Source organism: Trachurus japonicus, chromosome 4, assembly GCF_045865225.1.
Source record: "Trachurus japonicus isolate A0001 chromosome 4, Traja_1.0".
In the NCBI taxonomy this organism is placed as follows: Eukaryota; Metazoa; Chordata; class Actinopteri; order Carangiformes; family Carangidae; genus Trachurus; species Trachurus japonicus.
The window spans coordinates 15,952,440-15,967,468 of NC_140910.1; the positions used below are offsets into that span (position 1 = coordinate 15,952,440).

General features: G+C 40.2%; 1 protein-coding gene across 3 annotated transcripts in view; it reads right to left on the minus strand.

Moving 5' to 3' along the window:
• Positions 1-15,029, minus strand: part of LOC146988707 (uncharacterized) — a 40,317-nt gene that overhangs the window by 8,633 nt on the left and 16,655 nt on the right. For 2 of the 3 annotated variants that reach the window (XM_085774320.1, XM_085774321.1), the window contains exon 2: positions 14,366-14,937. In XM_085774320.1, coding sequence (XP_085630446.1) covers positions 14,366-14,901 — 536 coding nt within the window. In that variant the 5' untranslated portion in view covers positions 14,902-14,937. The remainder of the gene's footprint in view (positions 1-14,365; positions 14,938-15,029) is intronic. The other variant, XM_085774319.1, reaches the window with a different exon arrangement.

The window sequence follows — 15,029 nt, forward strand, 5'->3', positions numbered from 1 at the left end:
TTCTCACTAAGCTTTCTGGGTACAACTTCTCCCCTAATACCATCAGATACACAAAGTCTTATCTTGAAGGTAGAACTCAGAGAGTTAGGGCAAATGGTGAGTTATCCTCTGTCCTTGGTTGTAGTTTTGGTGTCCCCCAAGGTTCCATATTGGGACCACTGTTGTTTAGTCTTTACATAAATGATCTTCCATCTGTATGCAATGAGTCTGACATTCAGATGTATGCAGATGATACGGTCATTTATGTTCATGCAGCAACCAAGCAGCAAGCTGCAAATAAGTTAACGGCAGCGATGACCCCGGTTGTTGAATGGCTGAATAATTCATGTCTGCATCTAAACACTAAGAAAACGGTATGCATGATTTTTACTAAAAGTTCGATGAATACCGTATTACCCGATGTCTATGTTACCAGGGAAAAGTTGACAGTTGTGTCTGAATATAAATATCTTGGAATAAAAATTGATTCAAATCTTACATTCAAAAAACAAATTAAATCAGTAGTAAACACTTTTAATGCTATCATTATGTCACACCTGTCATACTGTTTGACCAGCTGGGCACAAGCCTCTTGTACAACATTAAAATCTGTACTAGTTTACCATCAGGCTGTGAAAGTACTGGACAAGAAGTGAAATACTTATCATCATTGTCACAGCATTTCAAATTACAATCTACTGAGCTGGGACAACTTTGTTAAATTCAAAGATGCCTGTCTCACTTATAAGATCCTGCATGGGTGGGCTCCTCCCCCCCTTGGTACTTTTATTACACAGAAAACATCCACTGACAGACATACTAGGTCTGTCAGCAGAGGGGACTGTGTAGTTCCAAAAAGAAGGGCTGCTTTTGGTCAGGCAGCCTTCTCGGTGAGAGCTACTCACACCTGGAATACTCTTCCAGTGCAGCTCAGGGAGTATGACACTTATCTTCCTTTTAAAAGAAATTTAAAACTATGGTTGAGAGACGGTCAAGTATGTGACCATCTGTTCTGAAACTGTAATGAAGGTATTTTATTGTATGCACTGTAATATATTGTATTGTATACTGTACTTTATAAGTACATAGTACTGTTTTGTGTTTGTTTATTTTTTAATGCATTTTTAATTATTGTAGTGCTCAAGTCACCTTCCCCAGAGACTACGGTTGAAAATTAGCCAACTTGGCTAAACCGGCATGTTTACAGAAATGTTTATTAATGTGCATTGTCTCTGTATATTTAAACCAATAAATTCAAAATTCAAAGAACATGCTTTCATTAATTAACTTGCATATTTAGGTGATGCTCAAAACCTAAAAAAAAAAAACACATATTAAACCTCACAACTTCCCCAAAAATAACCACTGTGCTGGGTCAGTGTGCCATCGGCCTGAACCCAGATTTCTGCATGACACAGAAAAGCTTGGGGCAAACACAGAAGGACAGACAGACGACAAAGCCAGACCTATTGATGTGGCGAGATGAAGGGGCCGGGAGATTGGACTATATTTAGCTTCATTGAGATGGTAATGGTTGGAACATGAGAGGACTTTTGAGTGCGTTTGTGTGTATTTGTGTGCGTGTGTGTCTGGGTGATGAGCTATACAAGCTCAACCACTGTTTGAATTTCTGGGCTTTACATTGAAAATGTGTTTTTGATCATAGACACAGGAATAATAATTACAAGTGGGTTTCGTAGAATCAATCGTCACCTCTTTGTAATAACCACATGGAAATAACTGCACTGTTGATTTCTTTCCTGGCCTTGATCAGCGCCTGAAGTAAATTTGATGAAACACATTTACCCTGCGGCACGATTTCTCTGTCTGTCTGTCTCTCTCTCTCTCTCCCCTCCTCTATCTCTCCAGCTGTCTTACCCTCTATCTCTCTCCAACCCAGTTTTTTGCCTTCCACTGTTGTCTTCCCTCCACTTGTTTCCTAGCAACTGAACTGACATGCCCCCTATTCTCAGCCTATCTGTCGCTGTAACCCTAGATTTCATGGAATAACCTATATAAATCATCATTCCCTAAGGAGGACTGAGTTATGGTCGCCGTCTCCGTGCAAATGACTCTTGTCCACAACCATGTTGTTAACCTGGTTTCTTCTGTAGTGCAAGTTTAGAGTGCTCAAAGCAACAGTTGGCCAGTGAAGGATCCGGTGCAAACATTAACACTGACATTTACACAGCCGTCTAAGATGCCACATTAATCTATTCTAAGCGACTTGAATTTAAAAAAAAAAGAAGAAAAAACGTGCTTAACGATTTTGTGACATCAGGTTTTCAGTAAATTTCCACAGCATGCACTCTCTCACTTCAGGAGGATTTGACTCACACTGATCTGTGTGTGTCTGAGAAATTCATCCGCACAGGCTTTACACAGATTCTGAAAGCCGCAAGAAAGTTGGAGCAAACTAAACACTTCAGTACAGCCTTGGGTAGCACAATGCGCATCCAATGTGTACATATTTGTGTGTCAGGATTATCGTCATACGGTATGTCTGTCTAGCAACATCACTGTCACACTCTGCTCTCTGCTATTATACTGAAAACCGCCTCATCCTACATAACCAGTTTCCTTCAGTGGTGGGCAAGAATAGCCTGGGTGGTTATCGCCACCTAGTGGAAAATAGAGGTACTACAACAGTTTAGAGGACAGAAAATTGATAAAGTCATTGTTTTGTTCAGATATTTTTTTCAGAAAGTGCAGAATCTACAAGTTTATATCTGAATATAAGTATCATCATATATCTGATGACTAGTTATTCTATAACTTTCCAACATTACTTTTCTACACACATTTAAGTGTTTACTGGTGTAGAAATGCGGAAACATTTTACTTTATTCAGGCACCTTAGAGAATGCAAGCATTGTCAGTGAAATTATTATCATGTAGGCTAAAGGCCCAGAAGTCCTTTGAGAGAAATGGGACAAATCTTGCAAGACTGCAAAAATAAAAACCATAAAATATAACTTGCTTATACACTGAAAAAGAAACACATTTTTGTGGTTCAGATAGGTCTATAAATACAACATGAATGGCCAGGGGTTTAGCAATATTTCTTAGTCCATTTCAAAAACATGGTGCAAAACCAAAATGAAAGAAAAGAAAAAGCAGTAAATCCACACCATGAAAATCCATCACAATGTACAATGAAAATGAACCAGGTGGTGAGCTAATCAAAAAAAGCCATGAATAAAAAATTAGCTTGCTGCCGCAGCCTTTTATTTTTAAAATTAAATCATCCATTAGTCCATATATCTATCTGACTGAAAATTACAGTGAACGAGAAGAGCGTTAATAATCAAACTGGCAGCCTAACAGATCAATATTGTCAACACAAGGCTGTAAATTTACAACAGTGCTGCAATGGCTGGCTAGTCATAAGTAAATGGCGGGTAAGTTGGTGGATGGCAGGGCCCCCCCGAGGCCCCAGAGAAGCCTCGTGCAGGAATGAGAACAGAAAAGAGTAAAGAGGATGTGAAAACATTTGGAACCACTGGAATTTTCCCACATACCGTGTCCTGACCTCCTCTCCTTACACCTCTGATCAATTGAATATAAACCAAGAACAAGCCTTAAAACTTTTACCAAACTATAAAAATGCATCACAAAGTCCCACTCCGAGGTGAAATCAGTCAAATAAATGTTTGTGACTTGTTTTCAGATTACTACGGCTGTCCCAGCAGCTGCAGATCGGATATGCTTGATATTTTTTTGTTCCATAACAGTATTTCCCACGTCATTGCCTAATGGATAATTACCTTGGTGGCAGCTGCTCTGATCTGGAAAACATACTGTGCAGACAAGCTCGACTGAAGCTGCAGTGAAGAGATTACTGTATGAACGCCCTCTGGTGGGCCCAACGATGCCGATTTGACTCACACAGGATCAAATCATACTTTGGCTTCGGATTACAAAGAAGACAAACAAATGATTCAACAGTTCTCCGTGTATACTATTTACAGTGTTAGTCAAACCTTTTCAGGATCCAGTGTGAGGAAAACTGAGCCAAATCAAATCTAAAGAGAGCTTTAAAACTACGAGAGGCGTCACTTTCTTGTTTTTATTGTGCCTCAGCATGAATAATTCCTTAGGAAATCCACTCCAATTATTCCTTCTCTGTGAATCCCTACAGCTGAATTTTGGTGCCTCTTTCAACATATTTACCCATTAGTTTCAAATGATATTTCAACCACAGACAAATGATCAGTTCACGGGCTAAACGCCATCCATTTGTCTCATGAATGCATGCATGAGGCGGTTTGTGGACTCAACAGTTCTCAGCAGCTCCACTAGAGGTCACAGGCACGGCGCCGAAGTCTCAGTTTGCTGCTATCTTGGAAATTGATGAGAACTCACTTTGCTTACCCAGCATCCTTCTCCTCATTTGTCAAGACTGCTCCCTCCTGGAGCAATGTAAGCCACACAGCTGCAACAATTGGACTCCCTTTGGTTTTGAGGGGAAATGGATGTGATAAATGTCTCCCCCACACACTTCAGGCGTGCCTCTGGCTTGTTTCCCTGCATATCAGCATCAAACAATGACCCAACCCATTGCTGAAATGTAATCTTAGAATAGGTGCCAGAAAAGGCAATTTAGGTATAACCAAGTCTCCCTGCTACAGGCCTGTTTGGCTTGAAAGCATCAGTGGCTAAAAGAAATCCTGTTGCACTACAAAGGTATTATTTGTTCCAATAAGCTAACGGCATTGAACTCTCAGAGCACAGCACAATCATCTTTGATATTTAAATCTGGAGCTTTGAATAAACGGATGGGGAGTAAATTCAAGGTCTACGACAGGGCGGACATTCATCCCCCTCAGGGTGTCCAAACACACTTTAATGTCCAAAGAAACACGACAGCTATAATTTTTCTGTGCACCATGTATGCACAGAAAACATAGACAGGCGATAAAAGAACATGAAGTATTAAGGCCTTGCGCTAAAACAGTGAAATCAGTCTGAGGACTATTCAAAGGTAGGAAGAAGCTTGGAGAGCTGTCATTCTATTTCAGTGGATATAGTAACACTAAGTCCTCCCATAGAAAGTACTATTCTTCATGGCTTTGCCAAAGCAACAATTCGATTTTTACAAATTATCTTTTTACAAAGAAATACATGTTCCTGGAATAGATCATTTAATTGGATATCTCAGTTACATTTACTTGACATTTAGACAATTAACAGAGATATTCTAGACCCAATTCACCGTCTTCCTCTTGTTAGCTGTAGGCCTGTTCCTCTTTTTAAAAAATGGGGGTTAAATGTGTCACTTCTCTGGCCAAACATCATTAGTGCAGAGTGTTTTATGTATCTGTGTGCAAGCACATACACTGGCAGAATAGGTTGACAGGTCATATTGCTTCCTGTGCTAAATGGTTTCATATAACAGGGCAGTGTGGGAGGTCAACATAAAGTGCTGCTTTTTTTTTTTCTAAGCAGAACCTGTAAAGCAAACAAGCTGCTCAGCTGTGTCCCTTCACTCAAACAAGAGACAAAATGCTGGTAAAGTGAGTGCAGATCATTATTGAACATTAAGTAAATGATATGTTCATGTTCGTGGTTTACTTCATGCGTTTAATTTCGAGACAGACGATGTGTCTTAAATAGAACATGAACTTCTTAATCAGCATTCAGATACTTCTGTGCAACCTGGTCCCAACTCGACCTTAAAACACAAACATCCTTCAAGAATAAAGACATAAACTGCCAATTTCATTAGAAATTTCCATCGAGCACAGAACTCACACATTATTCTAAGATATTGCTTGTAGCAAGTGAGTTTTCAGCACATCAGTGGTCTTTAATTATTAAACATGTAATAAATGTTGCGCTGTGCAAGTGAAACCTTATGCATTCGAACTCAGGGCTGCACATCATGCTGTGCCTGTGCACACGTGCGCAAGCCCAACCAAATGTGAATGCGTAATAGTAAAAATGAGAAGGCATGCTGCCGTCATGTGGTGTTGCATGGGAGAAGCAGAAGCTATATTTCAAAGAGAGCTCCCGCGGGAGATGCAGCTGGTGTCAGGAAAGCAGGGCATGAGCCCAGAGATGCATGGTAGTAACATTTAAGGCTGCAACGGCGAAAGGAATGGGGAAGACTGGAATGAGGACACCTAAATAATTTTTTGTGGTGAGAGATAACACAGGCCATCGGACGGCGTTGCTCTCTGAACTAACAACACTTTAGAATTTAATCACAAAATGGCATTACTGCCCCGTTGGTCCCCCTCTGGCATGGTTCACACTGAAATATCTAGACAAACACTGGAGGAGGCGGATGGTGGCACCAATATTAATGTTCTTCCCAGGATGAATTTGAATAACTCTGATTATCTTTTATGATGTTACCACACTAAACTAAAGTAGTGAACTTGGAAAATTTCGTACCTGCTGAACATCAGCATGAACCAACATCAGCAGCATCGTGATTGTGAAGCATGTGTAGCATGTTTAGCAATTAGCTCCAAGCACTATTGTGTGTGTACGTACATCCTCACAGAGCTGCTTCCACAGCTATAGACCTTTAATCTCATTCCACTTTCATAGTGACGACAGAGATTGACAGGAACTTGGGCCAAGAGATAACAAAGGATTCTAGCCAGACAGCCTGCAATTACTTTCTTCTTACTTTCTTTTCTACTGTCTTTCATCATCAAAGGCAAAAAGATGCAATAATAACTATGCAATAATCAGAGCAATTAAATATCAATTTAATTAAATAAAGTGTTTAGATTGTCAGACATAAGAGAGCACACAAACAAAATCAATCAAACAAAGTTCTCTGTCGCTTTCTTTCCTATTTGCTGCACTGTTAAATGCTTTCCCATTCCTTCACTGCCTTCATTTAACTCCCAAGAGCAACATTCAATCGAAGTGGGCCAACATATCACATATCTCTCTGTGATGGACATCAACAGTGTCAGTTTCAGCCATCCAACACAGAAAGACAGAGAAAGAGTGGAAAGAGAGCAAGAGAGAGAGAGAGGGCAAAGGAGAGCAAAAACATACGTAGAGGGTGAGAAGGAATAAAGCTTATATACCAATTTATCACTTAATGAGGAGCTCTCCAGCCTCAAAACAAATAGATCCATGTCACAAAACAAATATGCCATCTTGAATTAAATGAAAACATTTTCAATGAGAATGTGAGTCAGCAAACATTTGTACAATCTTCCCTGGATGCACGTTCTCTCTCAATAATGCCGTTCGCCATTTGGCATATTGTTTGACAGACACATGGTTTTGTGGTGTGGAAAATTGCTTTTCAGCGTGTCATCATTAATAATTCACTTATGACAAACAGCTCTGACATTTACACTGCACTGGGTGTCTCTGTCTGACACTGACAGAGAGACAATAACGAAGGAGAAGGAGACCCATACAGGGAGAGACACATTCTCCCTCAGCTGAGTACTGATGAAATTAGAAGGGTCAAGCCTAATAAAGTGTCAGAGCTTCAGTAGTAAAACATTGATGGAAGAAGCTGTGATGACCTTTTGCAGAAATAGTACAATGACTTTGAATTGAGCTTAAGTGAGTTACAGTAGCTCTGATAACAACAAGACTGAATATGGCATAACATTAACCCAGGAGTGCTGTCAAGCTCTAGTAAAATTGGTGTGAATCAGCAAAGAGGTTTTCATGACATTTTGATTCCATGCATTGGTGTCCAATTATGCCGCTGTTGGAAACATCAATCACACGCTCCTTTGGTTTTTGAGAGTGCAATGTGTGAACGAGCTGCCTACGGCACGACTAAGTGACAGACTTTGTAAATCTGTGTGTTTTTCCACCTGAATTTCCGTCTGACTTCTAGCTCAACAGGTTGAAAACAGACCGATGTTTCCTCTGAGAGCAGCAGAGTACAGAGCTTAATGGTTTGTGGGCAGACAAACATTGAGAGAAGCAGATAGACTGAAACCGGAGGTGGTTTCACCGTTTCCCTGACCCTGACTAGATTATTTTTTCTTACCAACCACTTTAGTTTTTATCAAAGATAGAGAGATATCAAAGCAACAGATTCCAAATTCTATGGATCAAGCAGGGCAGATATTTTCACTTTGAAGATAATAACACCTTGAGATAGCTGTTCTACAGATGGTGCCATGTCTGTCCTTGATATAAAAAAAAACACCTTTCCTTGTGAAAGAATAAAATAAACAGGACAGATAGAGGATGTTTGGATACATCTTGGATCACACTGCTTTCCTGAAACATTAATGCATATTTTGCACATAGCCAGATCAATGTGAATATAATATAATGAATATAAGTATGTTAGCAGCAGGTTTAAATTTTTTTTACAAGTACAATATCTATCTAATAAAACAAATATAAGTCTTAAAGGGATACTTCACCCAAAATCGATAATTCACCAATTTTCTACTCACCGTCATGCCAAGGAAGGGTTTGGAGAACTTTCGGAGTCATCAAAACTCCCTTCATACTGCTTGTCTGTACTGACCCAAGTGTCCTGAAGTTACAACAAAAAAAAGTTGTTCAGAAAAAAATAATTTGATCTCTGTTTTCAGCCTTGTTGTAGTAGTAGCTCCCAGTGGCTCTGTTGATGTTTGTGCGCATGCTGCGAGATGTTCGTTTGTCGTTGTAAACCATTGGATGTATGATGTAAACACGGAAGAACATCTTGCAGAAAATCGTATGCATCTTGTGCAGCCACCGGGAGCTACTACTACAACAAGGCTGAAAACAGAGATCAAATTAATATTTTCTGAACAACTTTTTCATGTCACAGCTTCAGGACACTTGGGTCAGTATGGACGAGCAGTATGGAGGGTATTTTGATAACTCCGAAAGTTCTCCGAACCCTTCCTTGGCATGACGGTGAGTAGAAAATTGGTGAATTATCGACTTTGGGTGAAGTATCCCTTTCAGCTAGCAGCTCCCTGAGGCTGTGCTTGGAAGAAAATGCTAAGTGTCTTTAGCAAAATTTTTAGATTTCCACTGGACACAAACTACAACTGTCATGAGAGTATGAATAGTTTTGTTGGCAACTGGTCATAAACCAAAGACTTGGCAAATTAATATTTTTGGCCTGGTCATGGACGGGAAAGAATCTGTATAATTACTGCAAGCAAATATGTCTCTAAAATTTCATGACAATTCTTTACAAATTACTTCTGCATACATTTCAGCTTCGCTGCAATTAGTACTATTCACAATGTTCACAGTCGGGACCACAATGGTACTGACCAACACAGTCTCATTTGCATCCCTCAAGCACTGCAAAAAACCTATAGTAAAAAACAAAAAATCAAACAGTCTCGCCATTCTTTGCATTGGTGGATAAAATAATGAGGCTTGAGCTTGGTGTGTAAAGAATCAAAACACAGACACTACAGTAAACAGGCAATTTTCCAACTGGAGCTGTGAGCAATGAAGTCAGGTGGATGCTTTATGGATAGCCAGAGGAACAGCCAGTGTGTTCCAATAGGGTAGTGATCACAAGAAATGAGGATCACACAGTGTGTCCAAGTCTTGTAACGCCCCTGCTGAGAATATAACCAACACGGAGGGGACGCACAGCCCAGCACTGATAACCACTGGTAACACAAGGCACGTTCACACGACACACGCACACACACTGGACACAGCAAAGATGTTATGTCTCAATCTTTCATCCGTAACCACTGAGGCTTGCAGTATTTCAAGAATATATCACCTGTAAAGTATTACATGAATTGTTGATTTGACATCTTTCAGTTTGTCGTCAGTAAGCACATTTTTATGTGCATGTGCAATGTTGGTCTGCATGGCAGCCAAGGAACCACGACAACACACCGACAGGATGTCAGGTCAAGAAGAAATTTGAAATTCCTGTGATGAGTGATTTGTGTGGTGTAGTCAGTCTGGTAACAAACATAAATGTATGAGTGATTCAACTGTGATGTCATATTTTCACAAATCAAAGCAGAAAACAACATAGTTCTTGTTTTACATGGCAGAAAAAAAGCTGCTTTTGTTAAGCATTGGTTTATAAATGGTCCTGTTGTAACACTACACATCAAGAACTCAGAATACATGATTCCCCTTTAGATTCACTTTCTGCATCATAAAAGTCTTAAAGATATACAGTATATGGTCAAAAGAATTTGAGTCCTCGTATGTTTCTCAATGCTTTTACTGTACAAAACCTTTTACAAAAACCTTCCAAGAGCTTCCAACAAATCTTATTATTTGTAGAGACGAAAAAAGGTGCCTTTTTAGTCTTTTTTCTTTTTTAATCTCTCTTAATAAAAACGTGAAAATGCCTCACCAATGACTGTTCATTTAAATTGTTCAGACTGAAGAGCTGCTCATCCCTGCACTCAGCCACTTCAGGCTCATTCATCCTCTATCCCTTTACTGTCAGTGTGTGCTTGCGGAGGAGTGCGAAAGCCTTCGGACAGAGGAGTAGTTATTTCAAAAAGAAGAACAATGGACACAAACACTAATGGAAGTGTGACATCGGACCCAGAATAACAGAAATTAAAACAGATAAAGGAACTAATCCACCTCAGGCCTACACCAAGTATACACATAAAATGACTATGAATTAGTTCTCAAAATCTATTATGAATCATCCTGAGGTGAACTCAGATGAAACCCTCCATCATCAAGGCCAAAAAAAGAAACCTTTTCAACATTTTACAAAAAAAAACAAGGTCTTTTGAGAAAATATTATACAATTCCTCATACTTCCTTTAAGAATTCAGTGCAGATATTTTCTGAAAAGAAAACAAATATACTGGTTGAGGTAGACTTTGCACAGTTGCAAACTAAGCACAAAACATCCAAAAAAACATTTACACCTTTTCCTTTTGGTGCAACCACAAAAATCAAGATATCTTCTTTTATATGCCACATTTTCTCTAAGTAATGGAAACACAAAAACATACAGAGCATGAAGGTCAAACATAGACCAAAACATGTTAGTGCTCTCCTCTATTTGTGACCAACATCCAAACCTGTTGCTACACCTGTTTCTGCAGAAATGCCAGATTGATTCAGTGTGATTACTGTCATTAGGCTCCTGTTAAGTACTGTTATTTTATCAAGCACTTCCGAAAGGATGTCTTTATCTAGACTGCCACATGTCAAGTGCTACAAATGTGTTGGCTACACACAGACACACAAGCAAATACATTGACAAACATACAAAATGTTAACCAACCCTGCTAAAGGCAGAACAGGATGCCAGAAATAGAGACTGAATTGATTCATTTACAAAGCAGTGTTGGCTGTTTCAACATGTCTTTGAACTAGAGCTCTTATGTGACATGCAAATCTTTCAAAAGATCTCCAATGAAACTACAAAAACAAACAAGACTAAAGACAAAGTCAGAGCCTCACAGAAGCTGCATTGCTCATTACCATCCACAACACAAAAGGTTCAGAGATGGTGGGGGCCTGATTGGGGCCTAAAAATGAAGATTCACACTCTGGCCTCAGATTGGCACTAAAAAGCTAAAAGTAAAGCCTCTGGGAGCATGAATACACTGGCCAAATGACTGGTTGTCAGACAACAGCACTGAATTGAATTTTGCACTATTTCATGTTCAAGTACAAGTACCTTTCAAGATTTCTCTTATAATCAGCAGCAGCATACTGAGTATGCTGATTTTGGGTCATCACAGTTTTAGGGGTACTTCTCTGGGGGCAACAATTACATCTCTTGCAACAGACCCACAAAGACCAGACTACATACCGAGTCATTGGCCCAATGATATACTCAAGCTTGGGCTCTGTGGACAGCGGGACATTAACTCACATAAGCTCTCTGTTTCACATAATATTGCCCCAGCTTTGTCTGAACTGAAACTAATTTCCTTTTAAACACAAAAGCAGGTGAGCTGCAACATCTCATTTTCCATCCTTCTGTCAGGTGGCTCTTTGAGGTGAATGTTCATGGCTGTAACACACCTTGACTCACCTTGATCATTGTTCTCTTGGCAGCAATAGTCTGTCATGTAGCATTATAATAATGATATTGGGCAGGGTGGAGAGTAATTACTTTCTAACTCATCACAGAGCATCTAAAAAGGCCAGTCAGACGATCCATTAAATGACCATCCAGTACTTTACTTTTCCAGTTTTATCTGAAGTTTTGATCTCCATAAGATATATTCTGGGCTTTAAAGGGACAACGAGGAGTTTCTAATCGGTTATAAAAAAGTCTCACGTTAATGTGGATGAATCTCCGCTACCCACACTTGTTAATGGGCCCATTTTAGATAAATATATCATTCTGTCTCTATCGTTATTTTGTTATTATTAGTGGTGGCGGAGATGCTGGTCGAGCCGACCAGCGTTTCTTTACTTTCAGTTTCGCAACGAGTCATGAGAATAACGTAGCTGAATCGCCGTTTATGGTCGGAACTACGGTGGTATGTGAACCTCTTTGAACCTCTGACTTTAATTATTGATGAATGAAAACATGAGTCTGTCTTGCGCCGGTCAAAGAATTTCACGGTGCGCGCGGAGGCTCATAAATGTAGTGTGAAAACGCTTCGCTTTTCCAAAACTCCTCGTTGTCCCTTTAAGTGACAAAAATCTTTTCAATTTAGTTTTTAGTTAGTAGTTTTCTTTATATAGTTTTTCACAGAGATGTCCTCCTCTCCATGGGATTAAACCAGGGAATTAAACCCAGTATATAGGCCCAATAAAGCAGTTTCACTATAAAAATCAATCAATTTTGGTGCCAAGTGGTTCACCTTATCGCACGTATACCACAATGGCTTAGTCTTATCTGCAGCAACCCGGGTTCAAGTCTGACCTGTGGCTCAGACATCATCCTTTCTCTCATACTCAGCACCTCCTGTCTCTCTCACTGTCGCTATCTGAATAACGGCAACAACAAAAAAAAAGCCCAAACAAATAACTTTCTGCGAACACAGGAAAATTACTAAAATACGTCATTGGTTAAAATATTTTAAAGGAATAAAAAGTATGTGGCTTAATGCCCACAGGGACCTCTGCAACCACATAAAATGGGACGCTACCATGATTAAACTCACATATTCTCAAATATCATTTGGGATAATCTAAGTACAAAATGTAACTCAAATATATATAAGGGTCTAGACATTTTTAGACATTTTAATGTGGAAAAAGTTACATATTATAACTTAAATGTCAAATGAAAACTCAAGGAGGAAAGATTCTCATTCAAATTCTTTTATTTCTAATCCATACTTTGTCTCTTCCCCATCGTACATCATCCATCTCCTCTCCACCTCACGTCTGCCCTCCTACTCTCTCTACCATCACACTCACAATGCCTCTATTTCTTTAGCTATAGACATAGCTCAGCATGGGATGTGGCATTCTGTACCTGTGGTGAGGAAAGGGCGGTGGGCACAGAGGGTGTCGACACCACTAGAGGTGAAGCACCAGCTACAGCAGGGAGACAGAGGGGGGCGTCACCGCCATAATCAGCTGGAATTTCCACAGCGCCACAGGGCAGGAAACCAGTAAATACACACATGCACGTGGTATGAGCATGTGAATGAGTATACCGTAAACACACGCACAGAGACATTCTCTCATAAATAGAGAGCAGTGTTTACTGAATGAGGCTGGTGCTTCAACTGTCACCTATTTAATTAAGCTGAAAATAGAGTTGTTTTCATTCATCCCTGAGTCCTAGTGAACATTCGTGCCAAATTTGAAGGCATCCCCGGGCCACAGTAATGTGAGGTCACTGTGACTGACATTGACCACCAAAAAATTCCCTCAAGGAGATTGTGAGATATTTCCCTCATAAGAATGAGACAGAGGGACGGACAACCCCAGAAACCTTGATCACCTCGCAGCCAATTAATAGTTTTTAGCAGTTTTTTGTATAGATTTTAGACACCAGATACAACATGTGAATAAGTGAACTTTCACTTAGCAGTTGGTTGTATACAGACACAAGAATCTATCCCATCTTTCCAACAGAAAGCAAATAGGCATATTTTCCAACATGCCAAACAGTGCACTTAAGCCTGCAATCATACACTGATGTGAATGTACACAAAAACTCATTCTCTAAATATTCTTGATTGGCTTTAAAAGTCGAATTCCTGTCAAAACATGCTGTATATCTTCCATGTTTAACATTACTAATCAGAAAGTCAGATTTTTTATTTTTTCCATTTCTGTAAATTCTTATTCTTGTTGTATCCTAGGTATCTGAAGGCACTATGTAACACTCATTTGAATCTGCTTTTACTGAGAATTAATCTCTGAACATCGATGAAAAATCACTGTTATTACTGTAGATATTGGAAACTTTGGTGCTATATAAACTATATTAAGGGATGAAAACAAGAGTTATTAAAACTACAAGCACAAGTAAGGGTTCTGTATGTATTGATATCAGATTTATACTCACTCCCACTCCTTGCGTCGTGCCTGTGGTGTGCTGTGTATCTTATGAGCTTGGTGGGCCTTGACGATGTCCCTCTGTTCAATCAGGCCACCCCTTCGTCGCTTCATCACATTGGGGCTAACCGCCAAATCTCCATCCACCCCCAGCATCCCTCCACCGAAGTCGAAGGTCGAAGCCACATCAAGAGATAAACCCAGACGGTTCGGGTGCGGAGGGGGAGCGTGGCCAGACATGTGTGGGAGGTAGAGGGCTTCGTGGCTGGTTGAGAGGCTTTGGGGCTCCAGGAGCGACTGGGACTCAGGATGCATGCTGGACACTCTGGAGAGTCCTGCACGATGCTTCTGCCAGCTCTCACTGTCCACTGGGGACGGGTGAAGGATGTGATGTCTTGGGGTGCTGCTATCACACATCGCCCCCATGCCCAAATCCAGACCACCCACTGGAGGCGCAGGCCCTTGTGGGGCTCTAGGTAGCCCCAAAGCATTGTGGTCCCCTGTCAGAGACTGCGAGCTGACCGAACAGGAGCCCAGTTCCAGCATGGTGGAAAGGCTACCTGCATTCTCAGCATAGTGCTGCTGGAAGGACAGAGAGGGGAGAGGAAATGGAAAAGAGGTTAAGACAATGTCAGTGACACATAATATTATTGTGAAAACATTAATTAACATCA